Here is a 26,022-nt window from a genome sequence, read left to right as displayed (position 1 = left end):
GAAACTCCAGAGACCTGGATTTGTGATTTTTTTATTTTTAACCTATGCTATTTCAGTTGAAGACTTTATTTCTGAGTTTGACCTCTTTCCTGTAGGATGAGTTCTACATTCTTCTGCTAAGTGTGGGTTTCGTAGACAGCCATAATAAATACTTTACCGTATAATTTCTCAGAGACTAGGTGCATTTTTGGAGAAGCCATTGGCAAACAGGTGGGGTCTACCATCCTTTCTCAGTTTTCCTCTAGGCAAGTTAAAATTTGTCCCTTAAAAGTGAGTAAAGTAAATTCAGAACTTCTGATGCTGGGGTGTGGACTAGTGTCTGGAAACAGGTAAGAGGAAATAATCGTGTTCAATAGCTTCATGACTTTCCTTAAGCGCTGATGACACAGGTCTTATTGTTAGGGCACATTGCAACCGAGTGGCCTAGCAGCAGAACACAAAACACACTTAGTCCTGGTTGACCTCTTTATGTGAAGTGTTGCTCCAGTTACACTGTTAGTGTTTACTGGATCCTGTGCTTACAGGTGATTAAAGATAGCATACCACTGACTAAAAATGGTGTCGGCGGGTGGCATTAAAAATTACAGCAACTAAGGGTTGCTCATAACTCTTGATCATGGGTGTTTTTCGTGTTTATATCCTCCTTTCCCATCATCCTGCATTTAAGTTCAGCTCTAAAGAAATGCCAATCTCCTTCACTTCAAAGTTGTCTTTGGTTGCTTGGTTCCTTTTGTCTTTGTTCACTGCTGCTTCCTTCCCACTTTACAAATCTTTTGCTTGTCTCTTTGCAGCTTCCTCCCATTTCGACTCTAGTGTCTATCTGTAACTCATCTGCTGTGGACTATGTTTCCCACTGGGGTATCTCTCCATCTGTATGTCTTTGAGGAAGTTTGTTTAAGCTCTCTGAGCTGTGTCAGCTACTACCACTTTGGTTAAGTCAAGGTGTGGCGATGATAACTAAGGTTTTGGGGCATGTGCTAGAAGGGGAGTAAAGTGAAAGTAATCTTCCTTCATTCTGCTTCCCTCAGAGGCAACCACTAGTTAATTTCGGTTTTAAAATATATTTTAGAAAGTCAGGTTTATGTACTTAAAGTCCCATTTAAAAACCCATTATGGGATTGTACTGTATAGTTGTTACTCAACTTGCTTAATATTACAGACAAGATATCTTGGATAGTTCCCATGCTGCACATGTTACATATCTGTTGCATTCTTTTTTCTTTTTTTAACTTTTTTAAATGTTTATTTTGAGAGAGACAGGCAGAGACAGAGGCAGAGCACAAGTGGGGGAGGGGCACAGAGAGAGGGAGACACAGAATCCAAAGCAGACTCCAGGCTCTGAGCTGTCAGCACAGAGCCCGACGCGGGGCTCGAACCCACCGACCGTGAGATCATGACCTGAACCGAAGTCGGACGCTCAACCGACTGAGCCACCCAGGTGCCCCTTTGCGTTTTGAGTTTGAAAGGTATTTTTAAAATTTTTTTTTCAACATTTATTTATTTTTGGGACAGAGAGAGAGACAGAGCATGAATGGGGAGGGGCAGAGAGAGGGAGACACAGAATCGGAAACAGGCTCCAGGCTCCGAGCCATCAGCCCAGAGCCTGACGCGGGGCTCGAACTCACGGACCGCGAGATCGTGACCTGGCTGAAGTCGGACGCTTAACCGACTGCGCCACCCAGGCGCCCCTGAAAGGTATTTTTGAAAGTAAGAAAAACTTTACATCCTGAAAGGAATCTAGAAAGTGGAATTGGGAAGTTACATTTAGGAGGAACTATTGGTGTCCTTCAAAGTGTACCAAAAAAGGTGAGCCTATTGGATGTTGTATTTATCATAACAAAATAAATCTCTGTTTTCCTTGATGTTAAATTATCACCCTTGTAAGATTTAAAAGATAAGACAGTACTCTGCAGAATTAAGTTCTTCACCTCCCTGTCTCCAATTCCATATTTAAAAGGGTACTTAAAAACTTTAAAATTTGCATTTTACTACTCTTCATACTGTTTCCTTGTTAAAAAAAGTTTTATTTATTTACGTAATCTCTACAACCCAACCATGGGGCTCGAACATCCTGACCCTGTGATCAAGAGTTGCACGCTCTTCTGACTGAGCCACATCAGGTCCCCCTCTTGATACTGTTTCCTGATTAAAGTCAGGCTTAAAGTGAATTTAGTGTTGTTAAAAGATCATCTTTAAACTTAGAATTAAAGGGACGCCTGGGTGGCTCAGTCGGTAAGCGTCCGGCTTCAGGCTCGGGTCATGACTCGCGGTCTGTGAGTTCAAGCCCCGCGTCAGGCTCTGTGCTGACCGCTCAGAGCCTGGAGCCTGTTTCAGATTCTGTGTCTCCCTCTCTCTCTGACCCTCCCCCGTTCATGCTCTGTCTCTCTCTGTCTCACAAATAAATAAACGTTAAAAAAAAAAAATTAAAAAAAAAAGAAAACGTGTTTTAAAAAAAATAAATAAACTTAGAATTAAATATTATACCTTCAATATTAGCTATTGCTGTGAAGATTCCTTTTGCTTCCATTTATATTACATTGCACTTAGTAAACCTATGTGTGTTGAATTAAGTGTAAAATATATCATCCCTGCTCTTGGCTTCATAATCTCTTTAGATTAGAATTGGTCCTTTTTTTCCTCCTTTATCATTTTTTTTTAATATACATTGTCAAATTGGTTTCCAAAAAATAAGCGACGCTTCACAAATTTGCGTGTCATCCTTGCGCAGGGCCCGTGCTAATCTTCTCTGTATTATTCCAGTTTAGTATATGTGCTGCCGAATCACACTAGAATTGGTCCTTTCGATGGGGCTGCTGGCTGGCTCAGTCAGTTGGCAAGAGCATGAGTTCAAGCCCCCCTTGTAGGGCCTACAGATTACTTTATAAATAAATAAAGAATAGATTTGCTCCTTTTTTTTTTTTTTTAAACAGTTTGCCCCTACACTTTCCTTGTTTTAACACTAAGGCTGCATTCCCCATCCTTTCGTTAATTTGATCATTAGATTTATATGAAATGTACAGCTTTAAAGTGAAAAAAAAAAACCCACCAATAATCATATTTTAGAACTAATTATTGCATTTTCAAAAATTCACTTTTTGTTGTCTATGTTACAATATTTGCCCATATAATTACAGCTATTTCTCTTCTAGTTTTTGCTGACTTAACCATTTAATCTTGTTAACTTTGGGAGATTGAATTAATTTGGACAGAACAGTAATTTAGCTGGTTGATTCGTGTTTGTTACAGTTTTTTTTAAATATTGAGAGTGTGCATGCGAGCAGGAGAAGGGGGCAGAGAGAGAATCCCAAGCAGGCTCTGCCCTGTCAGCGCACAGCTCCATGATGTGGAGCTTGAACCCACAAACCATGAGATCATGACCTGAGTTGAAATCAGGAGTCAGATGCTTACCTGATTGAGCCACCCAGGTGCCCCTGAATGTTTTTTAAAATTTGTGGTTGTTTGCTGATAGCAGCCAAAGAAATAATGTTAATGAAAGTGCCTTGTAAAACATGAAATGTTGTATAAACAACTTTTTTTAAAAAACAACTTTTAAAAAAGTTGAATCAGCACGTTTATTGAGTACCTACTAAGTGACTGGCATTATTCTAGATGTTGAGGTTGCAAAGATATATAAAGACAGGAGAATTCGTAACCCAGTCTGTTTTCATTTCTGTTTTTAAAGTTTATTCATTTATTTTGAGAGAGACAGAGACACAGGGTAGAATCCGAAGCAGGCTCTGAACTGTCAGCACAGAGCCTGATTTGGGGCTTAAACCCATGAACCCATGAGATCATGACCTGAGCTGAAACCCACGAGTCAGACACCCAACTGAGCTACCCAGGTGCCCTAGTCTATTTTCTTTTCTTTCTTTTCATCTTTTCTTATTAATTAATTAATTTAGAGAGATTAGGTCTTTTTTAAAGATTTTTTATTTTATCATTATTTTTAATAATTAATTGTCAAATTGGCTTCTATACAACACCCAGTGCTCATCCTAACAAGTGCCCTCCTCAGTGCCATCACCCATTTTCCCTCTCCTCCACCCCCCTATCCACCCTCAGTTTCTTCTCTGTATTTAAGAGTCTCTTGTGGTTTGCCTCCCTCCCTCTCTGTTTATAACTTTCTTTCCCCTTCCCTTCCCCCATGGACTTCTGTTAAGTTTCTCAGACACACATGAGTGAAAACTTATGATATCTGTCCTTCTCTTACTGACTAATTCACTCAGCATAATACCTTCCAGTTCCATCCGCATTGCTGCAAATAGCATGATTTCATCTTTCTCATTGCCAAGTAAAATTCCTTTGTATATATAAGCCACATCTTTATCATCCATTCATCAGTTGATGGACATTTAGGCTCTTTCCATAATTTGGCTGTTGTTGAAAGTGCTGCTACAAACTTGGGGGTACATATGCTGTTGTGTATCAGCACTCCTGTATTCCTTGGGTAAATTCCTAGTAGTGCTATTGCTGGGTCATAGGGTCGTCCTATTTTTAATTTTTTGAGGAACCTTCATACTGTTTTCCAGAACAACTGCCCCAGTTTGCATTCCCACTGGCAGTGCAAGAGGGTTCCCATTCTCCACAACCTCCATCCTCACCCGCTAGAGACTTTTTTTTAATGTTTATTTATTTTGAGAGAGAGAGTCCTAGAGTGAGTGGGGAGAGGCATAGCGAGAGGGAGACACAGAATCCAAAGCAGGATCCATGCTCTGAGCTGTCAGCACAGAGCCCAGTGCAGGGCTTAAACTCAAAAACCTTGAAATCATGACCTGAGTTGAAGTCAGATGCTTAACTGACTGAGCCACCTAGGCATCCCTATTTTCATTTTTAAAAACAAGCTTACTGAGATATAATTCACACACTGTAAAATTCACTTTTAAAGTATGTGATTCAGTGGTTTTTAGTATACTTACAGAGTTTTGCATCCATCGCCATTATCTAATTTTAGAAGACAAATGGCAGTTTTTAATAATCATTTTAAGTCTTTACTCATTTTTGGCTCTATCTCAAAACTTAATTTTCTTCTGTTTTCCCCACATGCTTAAGAGCGAGATTGTATGTGTCCACTCTTCTTCTATAATTATTCATCAATTAGGGAGCAGATGGTAATAGCTTCCTTCTATTAAAACTGCTGAATTAGGGGTGCCTGGGTGGCTCATTTGGTTAAGAGTCTGACTTCGGCTCAGGTCATGATCACGCGGTTCGTGGGTTCGAGCCTGGCGTAGGGCTCTGTGCTGACAGCTCAGAGCCTGGAGCTTGCTTCGGATTCTTTGTAACCCTCCCTCTCTGCCCCTCCCCCACTTGTGCTCTGCTCACTCTCTCTCAGAAATAAACATTAAAAAAAATTTTTTTTAAACTGCTGAATTAATTTGACGCCTATGAGAATAGATACAAAAGTCACAAATAGGGGCACCTGGGTGGCTCAGTCCATTAGGCGTCTGACTTTGGCTCAGGTCATGATCTTGTGGTCCGTGAGTTCGAGCCCCGCATGGGGCTCTGTGCTGACAGCTCAGAGCCTGGAGCCTGTTTCAGATTCTGTGTCTCCCTCTCTCTCTGGCCCTCCCCCCGTTCATGCTCTGTCTCTGCCTCAAACATAAATAAACATTAAATTTTTTTTTTTAAGTCACAAATACTTTAACAGTTTACAGTGTCATTTGAACAAATAAATTGTTCTGGAGGAATCATTTAATATTGTACATCTGTGGAACTGGGAAAGAAGTATTCTAAAGAACCACCAGGTTTGTTGAAATAACGAAATCCCAAGTTTAAAATCAAATTGTGTCTTGCTTACCTACCTCCACTCTATATAAAAAGTAAGTTAGGGGGTGCCTGGGTGCCCTGAGTGTGTTATGTGTCTGACTCTTGTCTTTGGTTCAGGTCATGTTCTCACAGTACGTGGTTCGAGCCCCACATCAGGCTCTGCTGACAGCACGGATTCTGCTCGGGATTCTGTCTTCCTCTCTCTGCCCCTCCCTGCTCATGCTCTTTCTCTCAAAAATAACATTAAAAAAATCACTAAAATCACTTGCTTTCAGAGTCATTTTGTGCCCTTAATTTTCCTCTGGAGATTAGGTAGGGATTTTTCTTGTTTGTTAGTTTTTAACACATGTAGGTCTATAGATTCTCGTGAAAATGCTTTCATTAGTCTCCTGGGCTCCGCAAAGCTTCAAAATGGTTAAACACCAACCACTGCTTAACTGGGTTGCTGTAAACAAAGCCCAAAATGAAACCCCTGTGTATTTGCTGCAGATTCCCAGGTGCCTCTTGAGTGCAGGAATAAGCTCAGAAAAGGTTTAATAAGTTTATTAAGTAATCATCCATTAAAAGGTTCATATGCTACTTGTGTGTTGCATCAGGGCAAGTGCCTTGCACCTTACTGCATTTAACACTGCTTGGAAGAGTGTGGACCTAGGATTTAGACCACTTTCAGATATTTAAGCTGAATTTTATTAGGACGAACGTAAGGTCACAGAGCTGCATAAAGGATCAGTCAGAAGATACCAGGCTATTTTATTTTGCCTGGTATGTAAAAACGAATATTATTAAATCTGAAGAATGGGATGTCTTGCAGGGCTGTTGGGTAAGTTTTGTGGAGATCCCCACCAACAAAGAAATCATACTGAAGGGGCTCTTGGGCTCAGGTCGTGATCTCCTGGATCGGGAGTTTGAGTACTGATGGTGCCAAGCCTGCTTTTGATTCTTGCTCTTCTCCCTCTCTGCCCTTCCCCCCGCCCCTCAAAAATAAATAAACTAAAAAAAAAAAAAAGTATTAAAGTAAATTAAAAAAAATCATATTGAAGATGGACACTTGATTCACAATAGCTGATTATAAAAAGGAAAGCCTCAGTATTTAGCTATAACCCTAACATTTCTTAGGGTTACGATTAACCCAAGCATAATGACTGGCACAAACTGGTTTCTTGGTCAATCCAGGCAGTAGTTCCTACCCAAATGCTGTGTTTTTTTGTTTTGTTTTTCAAATACTGTTTGGTTTTGTTGGCATGTTTATTTGTGGAAAGGGTAGGGGATTGTGAGGGGAGAGATAGGAATCTATCTGTTGTAATAGGATTTGGTCTGTGTATTAATGGAATGAACTGGCCTTTCTTGCTGTACTTCCTTTGTCCTTGCTGAGAAGGGAGGCTGAAGTTTTCTAGAGTCATTGATGAAGCTGTAAGAGGAAGTGTGGACTTTTGACCTTCTTGATGGTAATGGAGAATGTTAGGGGAGTTTGGGGAGCCCCCATATTAGTGCGAGGACTGGAAAGAGTTATGGAACATTTTGGCCTCAAAACAGGAATATACAAATTGAAGCAATAACTTCTACTTTTCTACCACTTTTTTTTTTAATTTGTATTAATTATCCTGTGTCATTTGACATTATTTTTTTCCAAAGCAACACATAACCATTTTCATTTATCACTTGGGTTTATTTGAAAAAAAAGCAAACAAAAACTGTTTCATTTCACAGGCCTCCCCACACCTTTTCCTACTATGGAGTGTCTTCATTATTTTTTTTTCTCTCAAAATCAAGTTCCCAAGTACTCCATTGAACAAAAATAATCAACTAAGAATATTTCTTGTTTTAACAATTCTTAAATTGAAGAAACTTTAAACTTAATTTTTGAAATGCATCAGTGGACTTCTGCCCCACACCATTCTTTGCCTGCTTCTCTCACCAACAAAAACATTAAAGAACACTTGATAAACAATAGCCCTTGTTTAAAATGAAAGCTTCAGTGTTTAGCTGATTGTTTGCTAATAAAATATTTTCTTAAAAACAAATCAAAAGTCCTTGCCCATATTTCAGAATTCCTCCATCTCAGAGAGACATACACACAGCCTGGATATTACATTATTTCTCTGAATTGCTTTCATAAGTACTTGCTCTGGTATACTAACCAGAACTGAGGTGAAATGGGATCAGACGAGAGATCCCATTTCAGAGTACTAAAGTTTTTGTCTTAACTCCTGTATTTCAGTGTATTTCTAAAAGAACTTTAAAAGGATAGTGTTCTGTGGTTATAACTCCTAACACTATAAGCACCAGTCTAATTGGTATTTGTAACTTATTGATGCTGTATGTGATGCTTTTATGATGATTTTTAGTTGGATCCTTACATACACTTGTCCATTGGGGTTTAGTTTGTATATTCATTGCCTTTTTATTCCCTCTCTTAGTCTAGATGTTCTGGTGAAAATGGCCCTTGGTTTGGATTTTTTTTTTAATATTTTTAATTTATTTTTGAGAGAGAGAGTGGAGGAGGGGCAGAAAAAGAGGGGCCAGGGACAGAGGATCCAGAGCGGGCTCTGCACTGACAATAGGGAGCCCATGTGAGACTCACTCCAACTCATGAACCATGAGGTCATGACCTGAGCCGAAGTCGGATGCTCAACCGACTGAGCCACCAAAGTACCCCGGTTTGGATATTCTAAATTTCTTCTAAGGCGTGTATTTACTGCCAAATACATTTTTTTTATACGTCTAGCTCTAGGACTGTTTCTTCCTTCCTTGCATGATGTTGAGATTTTTTTTTTTTTTTTTGATCAGAGAATCAATAGGTTTATCTCAACATTCTGGATATCTGCCTCACTGCTCAGGCACAGGACTTCATAGAAGAGCTCTAAAAACCTCTAACAACTGAACAGACCAATGGTCAGGAAATATGAGCTCGTTTTTAATCCATTTTAATGATTTTATAAAATTATTATTCTTAAATCCTGACTTTGGATTTTTGTGAATTTTACATCCTCCTTTCAGTCAACTTGCCAGCTTAGAACTTCTCTTTATCACAGAAGAAATCCCCTCTAAACTTCCCATAGGGCAAGGTATTATGGGTTGATGACTATTGAGCTACTTGTGTGCTTAATGTCAAATAGTGGTCATGGTAAATGCTCAAAACTTCCCCAGCTGGGAATCATTTCAGTGTAAAGGTGCAGAATAGAAAGGGGGTGCCTTACTTTACATTTTAGGATGTGCCCTTTGTTGTGCATGATTCCATCATTTTATAGTGGGGAGACTGTTACATTTTTTGCTTAAAAAGTTGATTTTTAAAAATGCCTCCCTCCCCTCAGTTTTAGAATGAGTGTGGCCAGGAGGGTAGAAGGAGGTGTGATAGAGACCGACCTTGTTAAAAAACTGAGTTATTTTTTGTGTTTTATACACTTGCCGGGGTAGTGCCAAGAATGGAGGGAGATCCAGGAGGACTTCCCCACAGCCCTTCTGTCTGGCTTGGTCATGTAATATCAAGTTGCCAGGGTTGGGGTGGAGCAGACAACTCTCTTTTAATGGTTTCTTGTTATAGCCCTCATAAAGCTGTGTCAATTCCCCTGGCTTTACAGACTATTGCCCAGAAGAAAAGATGTTTGGTTTTCACAAGCCAAAGATGTACCGAAGTATAGAGGGCTGCTGTATTTGCAGAGCTAAGTCCTCCAGTTCTCGATTCACTGACAGTAAACGCTATGAAAAGGACTTCCAGAGCTGTTTTGGGTAAGATCATCTGATGTTTTTACCATTCTTAGAGTGAAAAAGATCATAGCTTACGGAAATCCTTCCAGGCGAGGCAGGCAATTGGAGCAATGTGCTAATAAATTAAAATCACTTACATTCTCATCTAGGCTATTTTAAGGTTCTTGCTTTTTAAAACAAATCAATACTGACAGCCTACCCTTTTCCAGATTATAAGGAACTACAAATTGTGAAGCCCCTTGTAGTTATAATCAAACTCTTTTGTTTTTAACATCAAGATATAAAAGACTTTTAAGAAATTACTCTTATTCTGTCTTATACTAGTTGTCCTCTGGTAGTTTTCTGTTCTTTGCATTGTTTTTCTAAATTATGGAAATGTATTTTAACCCATCCTGCTGAGGATGCTAATAAGACTTAATGTTCTGCCCTGAGATCTGTCAGGGTACATTTCATTTTATAATTTTGTTCTTTATCTTTTGACAATAAACCTGCTTAGTAAAGTGGAATTTACTTTCCAACAAATACTTGGATAAAATAGAATAGTTCATGTTGAACCATTTCCCATGTTAGAAGTTATTTTTACCACTTTGTTTCTCTTATCAAAATACTTGTTGATTACTTATTGTTAATCCTGTATTTTGTGCTTATTTTGAAGGTTGTCAAAAAGAGTTTCTGCCAACTTTGCCTTTTTAAATTACATTTGTCACTTAATGTCTTCATTTCCAATGGTATACATGATAAAAGTTACCAGTATTTTTCTGTATGTATTTATAATACAGGAAAAGTGTAGTAATGAAAGTTCTTCAAAGATATAATTATAAAGAGCTTGGTTGACTAGTGTTACAGATTTCTTCCCCTTATGCAGGTATAATCATTTTTTAAAAATTACAGTGCCTCTTGGGTTTTGTGTGTTGTAAAACCAGAATATCATGACACATTATTTTATGTAAAGAGTGGCATTTTGTTGCTTATGGAAATATCTACGCACTTCAAAAAAGATTAAGTGGACAACCTTGTTTTAAACCATATTGACCAGGATCTCCTCTAGGTCTTAAATTTTATTATTATTTTATTTTAAAATTACCAAATTGCAGTACATAGAATTGGTTCATTGGATCTAGGAGTTAATTATATTTCTAAAATGTGCTATAGAAACTATGTAACTGTATCATCCAGGACAATTAGCAATAGCATCTATAAACTGTAATTGGATTTTTTTTTCCAAAAGAAATACACTCGCATGAATTCTTAAATATAAATGAGTCTAATAAAAGTTTGATTGTTTTCTTACTAGGTTGCATGAGACTCGTTCAGGAGACATCTGTAATGCCTGTGTCCTGCTTGTGAAAAGATGGAAGAAATTGCCAGCAGGATCAAAAAAAAACTGGAATCATGTTAGTTCATCTTTTGTCTTTCTCAGTTATACCTCTATTACATTTATTTGTTTTGAGAGAGAGAGAGAGGGAGAGAGAGAATCCTAAGCAGGCTCTGCACTAACAGACGCAGTGTTCAATCCCATGAACCGTGAGATCATGACTTAAACTGAAATCAAGATTTGGGTGCTTAACTGACTGAGCAACCTGAGTGCCCAGATAACTTCTATTACATTTAAAGTAACATTAGTTTTCTCCCAATTTAGGAAGTAGCACGTTCCATAGATGGAAAAGTGAAAAGAATAAAGAAAAACACAAGTTGCTGCTCAGATATAATTACTTAACATTTTGGCATGTTTAGAAGCAAAATTTTGAGTAGTGTATCATTTCCCTGAGGCTGTATCCAGTATCCCCATTTTAGAGATTCACAGTGTACATTTCATGTATTTCCTAAGGTTAATTAGACATGGATCCTTTTTTCATCTCAGGGGAACATTTATCCTAATTCCTGGAGGTAGTATAATGAGCACATAGGATTTAGCACCAGAACTGGATTTGAATCCTGCCTTACTAGTTGCGAATTTTGGGCAATTTCCATTTACTTATAAAATGGAAACATAGTAGCTATCCCACAGAGCTGTTGTGAGAACTGAATGAGATTTATATATAAAATATAACACATAGTGATCAGTTATGTGGAAGCTATTCTTACTCTGTATATTTAAATCTAGTTGAGATTGTAGTGGTATGTAAATGTGTATTCTGTTTGCCCTTTGTCATTGGTTTTCAGTGATCAGAACAGCACTGTTAAGTCTTATGCTAGCTTTTAAAACATTTATGGCATTTATACAAAATACTTGTTTTTAAGCCAGCATGCATTTATTCTTTATCTTTTTTCCCCCTAACACTAGTATTAGCCTTACATTTTCCTTTGGTTACTGTGTTACATTATTTTGATAGGTTTTTGTGGGTCTGTTAATTTATAAAAAGGGAATTTTCTTTAATAGTTTGTCTGGAGAAGTTGAAAATTGTGATTTTGAAGATGATGACAACCTTTTTAAGGGTACAAATCTGCAAATAGTAAATGTGAATAAATTTGTAAGAAATAGTACCGTGTAGGTCTAGACCAATGGCCATGGTAGACTATGGGAGAACATGCCATTGCCATCATGTAAATGACCTTAGGGATTAAAGTGTATGGTGAAAAGAACATACAGCATAGTTGTGAAAACGTTAATTTGAGTCTTGTATCCCTCTCTACCCATTCTTGCCCACTTACTAGTTTAGTGAAATAAGGCAAAAGATAATTTCTTGTTTTCTTTCACCCTAAATTGGAGTTAACAAATAGTCCCCTTACTGCTTTGTAGTGAAAGTAAACTCAAAAGTGTATGAAAGGGGAGCCTGGGTGGCTTAGTTGGTTAAGCATCTGACTCCTGGTTTTGGCTCAGGTCATGATCTCACCATTTGTGGGTTCAAGCCCTGCCTCTGGTATAGCACCAGCAGTGTGACAGCATAGAGCCTGCTTGGGATTCTGTCTCTGCCCCTCCTGGGAGCGTGTGTCTACTCTCTATTTAAAAAAAAAAAAAAAAGTATGAAAGCTTTTTGCAGACTGTAAAACACTGTCTGATAGAAATGTTAGTTGTTGTAAGTCTTGATTTTCTTTAACCTTTTGGGTCATTCTTACCATATATAAATCTATTTAAATTTTTTGTACAGTATATTGTTACTATTGCCTGCTTTGAAGAAAAAACCCCACGAGATAAATTATTCTTTAATACCATGTGATGATTAAAAGTGCACATGGGCTCTCAAACACTCTTAAGTAGAAAACTGCTTCTCAATTTAGGCTCCTTCAAATAGGCATTTGTCTGAACTAAAGGAATACAAGAGGTGTCATTTTTTAAGTGGTATTAAATATTCAGTATTTTCTTCCAGGTGGTAGATGCAAGGGCAGGACCCAGTCTGAAGACAACATTGAAACCAAAGAAAGTGAAAACTTTATCTGGAAACAGGATAAAAAGCAACCAGATCAGTAAACTACAGAAGGAATTCAAACGTCACAGTAAGTTTGAGGTTTTGATACTGAAACAAGAGTAGTTAAGAATAGTTGTTTGGTTTTTATTTTTACCTGGGGGTGGCATATGGTATGTATAGTTTTTTAAAGTTATTTTCTTTAAAGTGTTGCAAGGCATTGTCAACGTGGTAGAGATATTTCTATGAAATCTTTTAAAATTTTTAATGTTTATTTTGTTTTGTTTTATTTTTAATGTTTATTTTTGAGAGAGAGCATGAAGGGGAGGAGAGGGGCAGAGAGAGGGGGACACAGAATTTGAAGGAAGCTCCAGGCTCTGAGCTGTCAGCACAGAGCCCGACATGAGGCTCAAACCCACCAACTGAGAGATCATGAACCTGAGCTAAGCTGGGTGCTTAACTGACTGAGCCACCCAGGTGCCCCTTGAAACTCTATCTTTAGTCCTGATGACATAAAAGTAATTTGACTAGCTGACCACTTCTTCAGATTGTATGGAGATCGCTCTGACCACTCTGATCTGTTTATTGACATGTTAAGTTCTAGAAGATGAATTTTTCAAGCTTGTTTACTTGATTTTATGCATAAGGAAATAGAGGTCTGGAGATGTGCAGAACTAGGTATGTAAATAATATTATGGACAGTCTGAGACTAAAGCCCAGGTTTTCTGGAAAGTAACTTTAGAAATCATAACTTACATATTGCGGTAAAGCTAGCCTCAGGACTTTCAGGTTTCTGGGACAGTGTGTGTTGTGTGGAGTGATGGAATGGGAAAGGAATGATAAATTAATATCAGGTTCATCTACTCTTAAAGGAAGTTGTTGAGGGGGAGAGCATCTGTAGTGGTACTTCTGTATTTCGGAATTTAGATTTCAGCTTTTGAAAAGGAATTGCAGTGCATATAATGTTGTTTGTTATATGTAACACAATGAGGGGAGGGTTTCTGAGGCAAAACAACTGAAATCAAACACATTAGTATTTCTGTCGTAGAAATGTAGTCATATTCACAAAGGTGGAATAAATAAAACTTGCATGGGCTAGTCAGGTTTGGCTACCCTAATGTTATAGTTCATGTCAAGCCAGATTTTGTGGCCAAATGGGTTAGGAATAGACTCTGTTTTCAGAGCTTTTTCAAAACTGTAGATGAGGTTGTGGACTGGTCAGAGAGTTTTCAGGATTATAAAAACAATTTGTAGGACGCTGTTAGACAAAATAACATCAATGCTTGTTTTAGAAAAATGGTAAAAGAGAGTTAAATACACTGATAAGGTAGAGCGAGGAAAGGAAAACTGTCATCTCTTGGGACGTTTTGGTAGATGTACCAAGCATTTTACACACATAGTTATCTCAGTAATTTGTTTTAGAGATTAGGATAGGAAGTAGAGTGGTGATTTAACCTTGAGCCAGGTTACTTAGTAAAGATGATAGAGATGAGTTTGACCTCAGGTTTGTCTAGCTTCAAAGCTGTTTGCTCTTTCTGCAACACCACCCTGCTCCTTGAGGTAGTATATAACCAGTGCCCACGACTCTGAAGCCTTTGCAGATCATCTGCTAACTTTCTGCTCTTTTAAGTAGGTGTTACCAGTCCATAGTTATTCTGATGATATGTTTAATCTTCGACTAAAATATTTTAATACTTTATAGTAAAATATTTAGGTGATATGAAATAGGTATGTATTTTAACTATACATGTTCTTTAAAAGTTTTTTTCAAGTTTTTCTTTACATTCCAGTTAACAAACAGTGTAATAATAGTTTCAGGTGGAGAATTCAGTGATTGGTCACTTACGTACAGTACCCGCTGCTCATCACAACAAGTGTCCTCCATTAACCCTCAGTTTGTTCTCTATAGTTGAGTCTTTATTTTCCCTATGTTCATGTTTTGTTTCTTAAATTCCACATGAGTGAAATTACATGGTATTTGTCTTTCTCTGACTTATTCATTAGGCATAATCCTCTCTAGCTCCATCTACTTCATTGGAAACCTTTTTCTTTTTTTTTTTTTTTTTTTTTTTTAATTTTTTTTTAACGTTTATTTATTTTTGGGACAGAGAGAGACAGAGCATGAACGGGGAGGGGCAGAGAGAGAGGGAGACACAGAATCGGAAACAGGCTCCAGGCTCTGAGCCGTCAGCCCAGAGCCTGACGCGGGGCTCGAACTCACGGACCGCGAGATCGTGACCTGGCTGAAGTCGGACGCTTAACCGACTGCGCCACCCAGGCGCCCCTGGAAACCTTTTTCTTTTTGAATCTCCTTTTTAATGGCTGTGTAGTATTCCATTGCAGACATTCCCCACCCCCACATCTTTATCCATTCATCTATATAGATGGACATTTGGGTTGCTTCCATATCTTGGCTATTGTAAGTAACAGCAGTAAACACAGGGGTGCATATATCTTATCAAAAAATTAGGGTAATAATACGATCAAATAATCATTTCTATTTTTAATTTTTTTTTTTGAAATTTATTTATTTATTTTATTTTTTAAAATTTACACCCAAATTTGTTAGCATATAGTGCAACAATGATTTCAGGAGTAGATTCCTTAGTGCCCCTTACCCATTTAGCCCATCCTTCCTCCCACACCCCCTCTAGTAACCCTCTGTTTGTTCTCCATATTTATGAGTCTCTTCTGTTTTGTCCCCCTCCCTGTTTTTATATTATTTTTGTTTCCCTTCCCTTATGTTCATCTGTTTTGTCTCTTAAAGTCCTCATATGAGTGAAGTCATATGATTTTTGTCTTTCTCTGACTAATTCCACTTAGCATAATACCCTGCAGTTTCATCCACGTAGTTGCAAATGGCAAGATTTCATTCTTTGGTTGCTGAGTAATACTCCATTTTATGTATATACCACATCTTCTTTATCCATTCATCCATCGATGGACATTTGGGCTCTTTCCATACTTTGGATATTGTTGATAGTGCTGATATAAACAGTGGGGGGCATGTGCCCCTTCGAAACAGCGCATCTGTATCCCTTGGATAAATACCTAGCAGTGCAATTGCTGGGTTGTAGGATAGTTCTATTTTTAGTTTTTTGAGGAACCTCCATACTGTTTTCAACAGTAGTTGCACCAGTTTGCATTCCTACCAACAATGCATGAGGGTTCCTTTTTCTCCACATCCTTGCCAACACTTACTTCTTGTCCTTTTTTATCTTTTTTGGATAGATGTCTATTAACATCCTCTACCCATTTTGTAACTGGATTGTTTATACATGTTCCTTTCTTAACCAGCTATCACCAGGGGAAAAGAAAAAGACTGAGCCAACCCTCCATTCTCACTAAGTGTTTTAATGAACATTTGAGAAATAGTAATTTTCTTCTACCACTTGAAGGTTAGAGGAATTGATTATTCATATGTATGTTCTTAGCTCCTCCCTTTAATTATGGGAAAAGTGAAACCTGACTAAATTTCACCTTACCTAAGGGAATATGTCCAGTGTAATTTTAGATTTTTATTATAAAGCTGTGTTGTGGAAGGAGGGATTGGAGACTGAAGATAAATCCCTTTGAAAAAGGTGTGTGGGCTTTGGAGGCTTAGACTGAAACTGGGTTTTCCCATGTGCATTGTGAATTGCTAGCACCTGTGTGCAACACAACAGTTTTGATATACTTCAATTTTTATATACATCACCCACTAAATGGTGTCCCTGTCTCTTGTTATATATTTGCTTCCCTGCATCCTGCATTTACCTGACTTTTTTCCTGAGATATTCTTTCCTTTGGGTGGTGTACTGCAAAGGCATTAGACCTAGAGCTTGAAGATCAGGATTTGAGTTACCGTTCATGAAATTTAACTTAACATAGAACCATAATTTTCTTATACGAGAAAAGGGGATAATCAACTAAAAAGATTTTGTAAAACAAAACAAATTCCTGTATAAATGTTAGTTTCTTCTTTTTGTCATTCTTCCTAAAATCTACAATGAATTCTTGTTGCTATGGAATAAAGCTGAAAATCCCTAGTGAGTCTTTGGAGGTCCTATTTTAGGCAAAGAATATTTGGGCTGAGTCCATTCCCTTCCTGTGCATAGTGTGTTCTGCTTCCACTACCCCATGCTTAGCTAATTACTCTTTTGTGCCTTTTCAAATCCCACAATTTTTAAAATCTTAAAAATTGTGGTTCTTTGAAGAATTTCCAGGCCTGCATTCCAGAAGAGTTTTCTTCCTAACTGCTTTTTATATAGTTATATTCTAGTGTCTCAAGTGTTAGATTAAACCATAAGAAATGGCCATTTTTATAGGTAGAAAATGATCTAATAACTGCTGCTTCAAATGTTCCATAGCTATTAAGCACTTCCTTGGATAGTGAGTTTTCTTCTCCAGCATAGAGCTGACTGCTGCTGCTGCTAATTGTTCGGGAAGCCTTTTAAACATTCCAATAATGTTCAACATTCTTTAAAGCCTGCTATTCTTGAGGATTTTATATGTAAAATTTTGTTAATACAAAGCATTCTACGGTCTATTCGTAGGTTTTCTTTGGTCTATTTCTTCCCATGTAGAGTATGACATGGGGTTTGAGGTCTAGTAGATAAGTACTTAATAAATACTTAATTGCTTCTTTGAATTGGAGGGTTGCTCTATCCACCTATCCTGGGGGCGGGTGTGGTGTGTGTGTGTGTGTGGGGGGGGTAATCTCAACCCCTATTTGTGATACTGCTGTCACTGTAGAATAGCAGTTTGATAGCCTTAGAGCATGGTGACCATCCACCAAAAGACTCATTTTCTGGCTAGTAAATTTATATGGAGTCTTCTAAGGGCAAAAGTACTAAATCATGTTTAATGTTTAGCTTGTATCTGATGAATTGCCTTTATTCCTTATTAAATCAGGATCTGTTGTTTTCCCTTTATCGGTAGGGTGTTGTTTTTGGTTGCTTTTAAGATTTTTTCCTTTATCTTTAGTTTTCAGAAATTTAATTATCAATGTGTCTTGGCATTGATTTCTTTGAGTATATCCTGTTTGGGGTTTGCTCAGCTTCTTGAATCTCTCTATAGGTTTGTCTCTTGCCAAATTTGGCAAGTTTTCAGCCATTATATTTCCTTGAGTATATTTTCACCTCCGCCCTCTTTCTTATTCCAGGACTGCAATGACACGAATGTAGATTTTTTTTGTCATAGTCCCAGAGGTCTCTAAGGCTCTATTCATTTGTTTTCTCTGTGTTGTTCAGGTTGGGTAATTTCTGTTGTTCTTTCTTCCAGTTCATTGATTGTTTCCTCTGTCCCCTCCATTCTGCTGTTGAGCTCCATCCACTGAGCTTTTTATTGCATTTTTTTTCTTTTTTTTTTTTGGCAGCTCAAATTTCAGTTCCACTTGGTTCTTCTTTATAACTTTATTTATTTTTTTAAATTGAGACGTGTTTGGGGGGCCTGGGTGGCTCGGTTGGTTAAGCGTCTGACTTGAGCTCAGGTCATGATCTCGCGGTCCATGAGTTCGAGCCCTGTGTTGGGCTCTGTGCTGACAGGTCAGAGCCTGGAGATTCTATGTCTCCCTCTCTCTCTGCTCTCCTGCGCTCGCTCGCTCGCTCTCTCAAAAAATAAATATTAAAAAAAATACATTGAGACCTATTCGCTGATAATATTTTGTTTCAGGCATGTTCATAATGGCTCACTAAAGCATTTTTGTCATGATTATGTTAAAATCTTTGTTAGATCATTCTAACAAAGAGATGTTACTCTGTCCTCTTGGTGTTAACATCTACTTCCCTTTTCACTCAGTTTGAGATTTTGGTTCTAGATTTGAGGGACTTTTTTTTTTTTAATTGAAACTTGGATTTTTAAAAATTATGTTATGGATCTTCTTTAAAACTTTGGTTTTACTGTCTTTTTTTGGACACCCTTTTATCAGGGGCAATGAGACAGAGGCATCACTTTGTCACTGTGTGGTGGTGTTAAAAGGTTCCCCAGTTAACCTTCATTGACACCTGAGGTGGGAGGAGCTCCTCATTGCTGTGGGATGGGGGTGGGAGTTGAAGTTCCCACATGGTGGGGATACTCATTTGTGGTGGGCCATGGCTAAAGTCCTGACTTCTCAACAGGCTTCCTCTGACACCCTGGTGGATGTGTTGGTGCTTTGTAATAGTCTTAGGAGGATGGAAATCTTAGGCTCCCCACTTGGCCTCTGCTGGAGTGGGTGGGATTGCAGCCTCTGTTTTCTGTGGTGTTTGGCTGGAGTAGAGTGATTATTACTCTGATGAAATTATTACTCTGATAAAAGTTTCCTGTCTTGCTTAGGCTGCCACTTTTCTGCCCCTTTGACTAGAGAGCAGGGTTTTGTTGTTTTTTTTTTTTTTTTTTTTTTTTTTTTTGTCTATACCCATCAGTATTTCTGTACTGCTGGCTTCTCTAGCTCGAAGACTGGATTTATGAGGCAAAAAAGAAAACCCATAAAAACTAGAGAACGCACCACCATGTCCTTCCTTAGGTCGAGCTCTCTCTCTAGCTGTTGCCAACTTTCAGAGTCATTAGGTTTGTTTTATATGCAATATCCTGGGTTTTTAGTTGTACTTATTTATTAGCAGGACGAATGGGGAAAGGTATGTCTACTCCTATCTTCCTGGAAGCTTACGGCCTCATTTTCTTTTTAGAAACACTTGTACAAATATCTTCAAATATCAGTAGTGAATAGAAAATAAATTCTTTTTTTCTTTCTAGTAACTCACAGTTTTTTATGCTGAGCCTTAGTTACATATAATGAAATTAAATTATAATTTTTTTTCCCTCTTTATTGCAGATTCTGATGCTCACAGTACCACCTCAAGTGCCTCCCCAGCTCAGTCTCCTTGTTATAGTAACCAGTCAGACGATGGCTCAGATACAGAGATGGCTTCTGGCTCTAACAGAACGCCAGTTTTTTCCTTTTTAGATCTCACGTACTGGAAAAGGTAAAAGCAACAAAATATCTCTCTAACCAGCAAACCTTCTTAATTACAGGCGATGGTTTCCCACTTCCTTAGCAGTTAAATGGCATTTGGCATACAGCTGGTAGCACACATGGTTGGAGGTGGACAAGCAAGAATTGAGCCGAGAGCTGTGATTTATGTGCTTTTCCTATTAAAATTGATTTAAAATAAAAATCATGTTAGGGAATGTATGTTTCCTGTAATGGAGTAGACTGGGTATTCTTTCTGACCAACTCTCACTGAAAAAAGTAAAAGCTAGAAATACATATTTTTAAGTCTTTAAAAGTAGCATTGATAAGTGAGCAAATTAGTAAGGAATAATCAGAGACCAGACCAAATGCTAAGTTAATGTGGAACCCCAAAGTCGAAAAGAGGTAGTAGATTTGGAAAGAGAAAAACAGCTAAGGATTTTCTTTTCTATTTCACAGATTCGAGAAGACTAACAAATTAAAAGTGAGATAATAAGCATTTATTTTATGATAGAATTCACGCATAGATGATTATATGAAACTATGGAACATGAAAGACAAAATAGTTCTTTAACAGTGAGAAAATAAAGACTATTTTCAAAGGAACAGCACTAAAAGCTGAGTTCTCAGTGTGGACAAAGGAAGCCAAAAAATAATAGATTAATATCTTCAGTGGGCCAAGAGGTAGTAACTCTCAACCTAGAATTATATATATATGTGTAGCAAAAATATCCTTTGGGGGGTGTGTGCTTGGCTGGCTCGTGGGAAGAGCATGTGACTCTTGATCTTGAGGTATGGAGTTTGATCCCCACATTGGGTGTAGAGATTACTTAAACAAACTTACCTTTTATGAACAAGGGCATAAGACTTTGACTAGGAAAAAGGTTGAGAAGTTGTCATCAGACCGACCCTAAATAACAAAGTTCTACAGGCAGAAAAAGAGATCCTAGATTAAAATTCTGAGAAGGATAGATAAAGTAGCAAATATTTAGGTAAATTTAAACAAATTGCTTAAAATAATAATAGTTGTGGGGGTAAAAACAGAGTTACGAAACAGTAGCATATAAATCAAGGGAATAAAAGGGATAGGAGTTAAGGTATCCTAACATCCTTTGCCTTGTTAAATATAAATATGTTGAATAACTTTGGGACTTGAGTAACTGTGTCCCCACTCATAGAATTAAATAAAAAGAGTGAATACCTCCAGAGTCAAGAAGGGAAGGGCAGAAAATGTAAAAATATGCTTAAAAATATACCTAGCAAAACAAAATGGAAATAGAAACCATGGGTCCAAGAAGACAGTAGAATAAAAATTAGAAAATCTTTATAACTAAAAAAATAACTGAAAAATACCACAAATCAAAACATGGTATGAAATTAAAAAGAATTGGAGGAAAATTAATGTTTTCAATGCTTAGAAAAGAAAAAACTAAAAATTTGTGAAATGATAAGCATTCAGTTTAAAGATAATGAAGCCCAATACAAAGAAAAATAAAAGCAATGAAGTCCTAAAGATACAAGTAGAAATAAATGGAGTAGAAAACTGGTAAGCAATGAACAGGATCTGTAAAGCTAAGAGTTGGATCTTGAAAAAGACCTGACCAAAAAAATTAGTAGAGATGAAGCAGATAAAAAGAGATATCATATTCATAAGCACCTTAGACAAAACAGGGAGATTTATCTATAATTAAGACAAATGTAAAAGACAGTAGGACATTAAAACAACTGTATGCTAGTAAATTTGAACATACAGATGAAGTGGATACATTAGTAGAAGAAGACAGTTTTCCAAAACTGTCTCAAGACAAAATAGAAAACCTGTTTAGTGTTACAATAGAGAAGTTGATTCAGTGGCCAAAGTCTTCTCTCCAAAAATCCCAGGCTCATCTTAGGCACGTTCTCCCAAACAATCCAGAAACACATGATTCTGATCTTGCATAATGTTTTCAGATTATGAATAAAAGAGGGCATAGGCCCTAAGCATTCTATGAGGCTAATATATATAACTTTGATACCAAAAGGGTATATCATGACCAGATTGGATTTATTCTAGGGGTGTAAGATTGCTTTAAACGTTAAAAGTCAACTGATAGAATTTGCCACACTGACAGTTTGTAAAGGAAGGAAAAAAATGCCTGTCATCTTAGCAGTACTTTGAAGATGTTTGATATATTTGAATGTTCCTTCAAGGTTTAAAATAAAACCTTTAGTAAATAGGGATAGAAGGGAACCGCATTAATAAATAATTGGCATTTTCGAAGAAACATGAACATGTTTCAATTCCTATATACCAGCCACATAACCTAGAAGAAAAAAACGTTAGACGCACATTGATGTGTACAGCATGTTTATGGTAGCAAAAGTCCCATCAAAAGGAGTGTGAATAAATTCACATGGTGGAATACTATACACAAAACGAAATAAAACTTTGACAATGGGTTTGAACCTCAATTAATGTTGAGAAAATTGCAGCAGTAGAGTATGATTCCATACATGTGTTTCTTTTATTTATTTTTTTTAATTTTTTTTTTATTTTTATTTTTTTTTTTTTCAACGTTTCTTTATTTTTGGGACAGAGAGAGACAGAGCATGAACGGGGGAGGGGCAGAGAGAGAGGGAGATACAGAATCGGAAACAGGCTCCAGGCTCTGAGCCATCAGCCCAGAGCCCGATGCGGGGCTCGAACTCACGGACCGCGAGATCGTGACCTGGCTGAAGTCGGACGCTTAACCGACTGCGCCACCCAGGCGCCCCCATGTGTTTCTTTTAAATAGGAGATAGTTGAGCAATATATGAAGAGATGTAGACTTGTTTTAAAACTGTGAAGTGTAAAGAAAAAAGGCACTGATAGGCTTAAATTGAAGTTGGAGTGAATGAGATTGGGCAGGATGGGACTGGAGAGAAACATACAGGGGGACTTCACAGGAAATGATTATTCCCTTAGAGTATGTGATCCATGGGTGTTTGGTAGTCATTTTTAATGCCTATTTGTATATTTGAAACAGTTTACAACTTCAGGAGCAGCCTCTGAAACTGCTGTCTCTCAGAATGATCCCCACACCTTAATCTTTGATAAGTTCCAGTGTGGAATTTAAGGGACCTGGGTAATTCCCATTACCCAGTTAATTGGGGTCTCTCTAGGAGCCTTTCAGTTGGAATGTGATTAAGACTGTAAAAGTAGAACCTTTTGATCATGTTGTACTAGTTATAATTATGTAGATTTTTTCTTTTTTTTTTTTTGTTTCCTTGTATTGCTAGTTTTCTACCTTATTAATATATTCCTCTCCCATTTTTTTCTTTTAGACAGAAAATATGTTGTGGGATTATCTATAAAGGCCGTTTTGGAGAAGTTCTCATTGACACACATCTATTCAAGCCTTGCTGCAGCAATAAGAAAGCAGCTGCTGAGAAGCCGGAGGAGCAGGGGCCAGAGCCTCTGCCCATCTCCACTCAGGAGTGGTGACTGAGGTTTAGGTAGAAGGGGAACAAAAAAACGATTTAAATTTTGGAAAGAAAACAAAGCAACAAAACCCTCCTATTTTTAACTTGGATACCTGCTATTCTGCCAAAAGACACTTTCTAGAATAGTTTTGAATGGGTTGTTATTTCTCCTCCAGTTCCACAAACTCTGAAGCCAGTGTCTAGCTTACTAAAAGAAAAAAAGTGTACATAATATTTAAGATGCTGAGTATTTCATAGGAAAGCTGAATGCTGCTGTAAAGTGCTCTTTAAGTCTTTTTTTTTTTTTTTAATCCCCTTCTAATGAATGAATCTAGGGGAATTTCAGGGGACAGAGATGGGATTTGTTGTATGATAAACATATGTAGTTTTAGTCTTTCTATATTGAGAAGCAGTGGTTGGGGCATTTTTAAGATGGCTGGCTATACTTGTTTTCCTTCATGATAATAAATTTGTCATAACTCAGTAACGTGGACTTGCCCCAAGAGGTAGTTGTTAATAATTTAAGGTCTTGCCAAGGTTCTGATGATTCAAACCTGTACTACTGAATATTAAGCAGGACAGACTAAGCTCTCTGGTGCAAATGCCTTGAAGGAGTAGTTTCTAAACATACAGAGAGGTAACTTGAGTGTATATGTTGCATCCTCTGTCACCTCCCTCCATATTCATTTTTGATAAAGATTTTAATCTATATTGAAACTTCTAAAGCAGAATCAAAGCTCCTCTGGGGAAATGTCAAGTTTTAGGATGAGCAATCCTAAATGAAGAGAACCAAAGCATTACCGCATGGTAGAGATCACATTCTATTAAAAATGTTAAATTATCTTTAAAAATGTCCAAGTCTTCAGGATGGCACACACAAAAAAACAAAGGTTAATGCTTCTTGGGGCACATTTCTTAGAGGGCTTGCTTAGTGTGTAAATAATTGACTTTTGTTTGTGTTACATGACTGGTGACTTCATTGAAAATCTGCGCAATTCAGTTTTAGCTCTGGATTACTTCAGTTGACCTTTGTGAAGGTTTTGTCTGTGTAGAGTGGTTGTTTGACTGGTTTTAACCTATTAGGGTTTGGGGTTTTTTTTTTGTTTTTGTTTTTTTTCCACTCTATATTAAAGTAAAATTCTAAAAGAAAAGAGGTGTGTGTTAATGCTGAGTGGGCTGGTTTAGGTTTGACTTCTTTTAGTCAGGCTTTGTGAACACTGAGATGTTAGATGATGCATCCTGAACACGGAGCTCTTCGATTCCAAAATCTTCATTTGAAGCCTTTTTACTTGAACCCAAACCAAAGTACTGTCATTGCCTCTTTTTTAAACGTTCAGGAATAACCTATCACCGGTTCAGACTTCTCATAATTAGGGAGGATCATTTGCCTACCTTATAATAACATGACTCAGTGCTTATTTTTAAAACTGGATTTTAAAAATTAGTATAAATAACAGTAAGGAGTGAGCCACTTTTTACGGGCACCATATAGTTTTATAATTCTTAATCTAAACTTAAAATTTTATATTTCTTCCTTATGGCAAAAACTACAAGCCACTATGTGCACAGATTACACCGTGAGTTGGGTTGGCTCTCCCACAGCCTCTGAGGTGAATTACAAGAGTCCCAGCCATTATCATCTTCCTCCTGTTGTTTCGAAATGGTTTTTTTTTTTTTTTTTGTACATTTTGGCTACAGTATTGGTGGTAGAATATACTATAATATGGATCATCTCTACTTCTGTATTTATTTATTTATTACTAGACCTCAACCACAGCCTTCTTTTTCCCCTTCCACCTCTTTGCCTGTAGGATGTACTGTATGTAGTCATGCACTTTGTATTAATATATTAGAAATCTACAAATCTGTTTTGTACTTTTTATACTGTTGGATACTTATAATCAAAACTTTTACTAGGGTATTGAATAAATTTAGTCTTACTAGAAAATAAAAGAAGATGTTTTGTGGCTTTGTTGAAAAGGTGTTCTTAGGTAAGAATGTTTTTGACCTTCACAGATACGCAGTTTTAACCCTTTCATATTATAACAAGCCCTGAGAGAAAAAGGCCTCTTTACCGAGAGATACTTTAAAATAAAAGACGTTTTAATTGACATGCCCAATAATTGACCTAGTAGATAAGATGATTTTAACAATGAAGGATAAAGTCTCTTCAACGGTTGGTTGATTTTGTTTCTATTTTATTTTAACTTAATTTTATTACTTTTTAAATGTTTCCAGTGTTTTAAGGTCTGTGTTGTGGTTTTATTATTACTGTCTATGGGCATAGTGGGAATCGTCATTGAGACTTTAAAGAAATTATAAAAATTGGTTATAGGGAAAGCTGGATTTGGGCATTGGGGTCAGACCTGGTCTCTGATGTCTGGCTTTGCCCCTTTATTAGCCATTTGAGTCTCTTTGCATTTGTGAGCCTCCAAACTTCTGTAAAATCATTTACTTTCCAGAATTATTTACTTTATAGAATTATGAGGAATCTAAAGGGATGTATGTAATCCATATCAAAGTTTTAAAAACAGATTGCTTATTAGTTGGGAAAAGTGGATCCCGTGGGCCAAACTTTCTGTACTATCGTTAGGGCTTAAATTTGCTTTGGGATCTTGCAGATGATTTGCCAGTACCTAATTTAATTAACGGTGAAGTTACCAAGTTACCCTGAAGTTAAACTCAGGTTGTCAGCAGCATCTGTGTCCTGTGGCTTTAGGATGGAGAGTTCAGATTCCTTATTGGCTGTAGGGCCCCTTGGCTCATTACCACCTGGGTTCTCCTGACTTGGCCGCTTGGTGCATGGAGCCAGCAGGTCTCCAGAGCCAGTTTGCTGGT

General features: G+C 37.4%; 1 protein-coding gene and 1 non-coding gene across 4 annotated transcripts in view; one reads left to right on the top strand and one right to left on the bottom strand.

The window, feature by feature from the left end:
- Positions 1–25,137, top strand: part of SINHCAF (SIN3-HDAC complex associated factor) — a 32,708-nt gene extending 7,571 nt beyond the window's left edge. For all 3 annotated transcript variants that reach the window (XM_030322108.2, XM_030322106.2, XM_030322107.2), the window contains exons 2-6: positions 9,342–9,489; positions 10,763–10,862; positions 12,777–12,903; positions 19,606–19,756; positions 23,047–25,137. In XM_030322108.2, coding sequence (XP_030177968.1) covers positions 9,362–9,489; positions 10,763–10,862; positions 12,777–12,903; positions 19,606–19,756; positions 23,047–23,206 — 666 coding nt within the window. In that variant the 5' untranslated portion in view covers positions 9,342–9,361 and the 3' untranslated portion in view covers positions 23,207–25,137. The remainder of the gene's footprint in view (positions 1–9,341; positions 9,490–10,762; positions 10,863–12,776; positions 12,904–19,605; positions 19,757–23,046) is intronic.
- Positions 2,684–2,787, bottom strand: LOC115519531. Its single transcript, XR_003970540.1, has one exon. It is a non-coding gene; the product is annotated as a U6 spliceosomal RNA (small nuclear RNA).
- Positions 25,138–26,022: the final 885 nt, after the last annotated feature.

Source organism: Lynx canadensis, chromosome B4, assembly GCF_007474595.2.
Source record: "Lynx canadensis isolate LIC74 chromosome B4, mLynCan4.pri.v2, whole genome shotgun sequence".
Taxonomy (NCBI): domain Eukaryota; kingdom Metazoa; phylum Chordata; class Mammalia; order Carnivora; family Felidae; genus Lynx; species Lynx canadensis.
The sequence above is the reverse complement of the archived record's forward strand: the minus strand, read 5'-3'. Positions and strand labels throughout refer to the sequence as shown.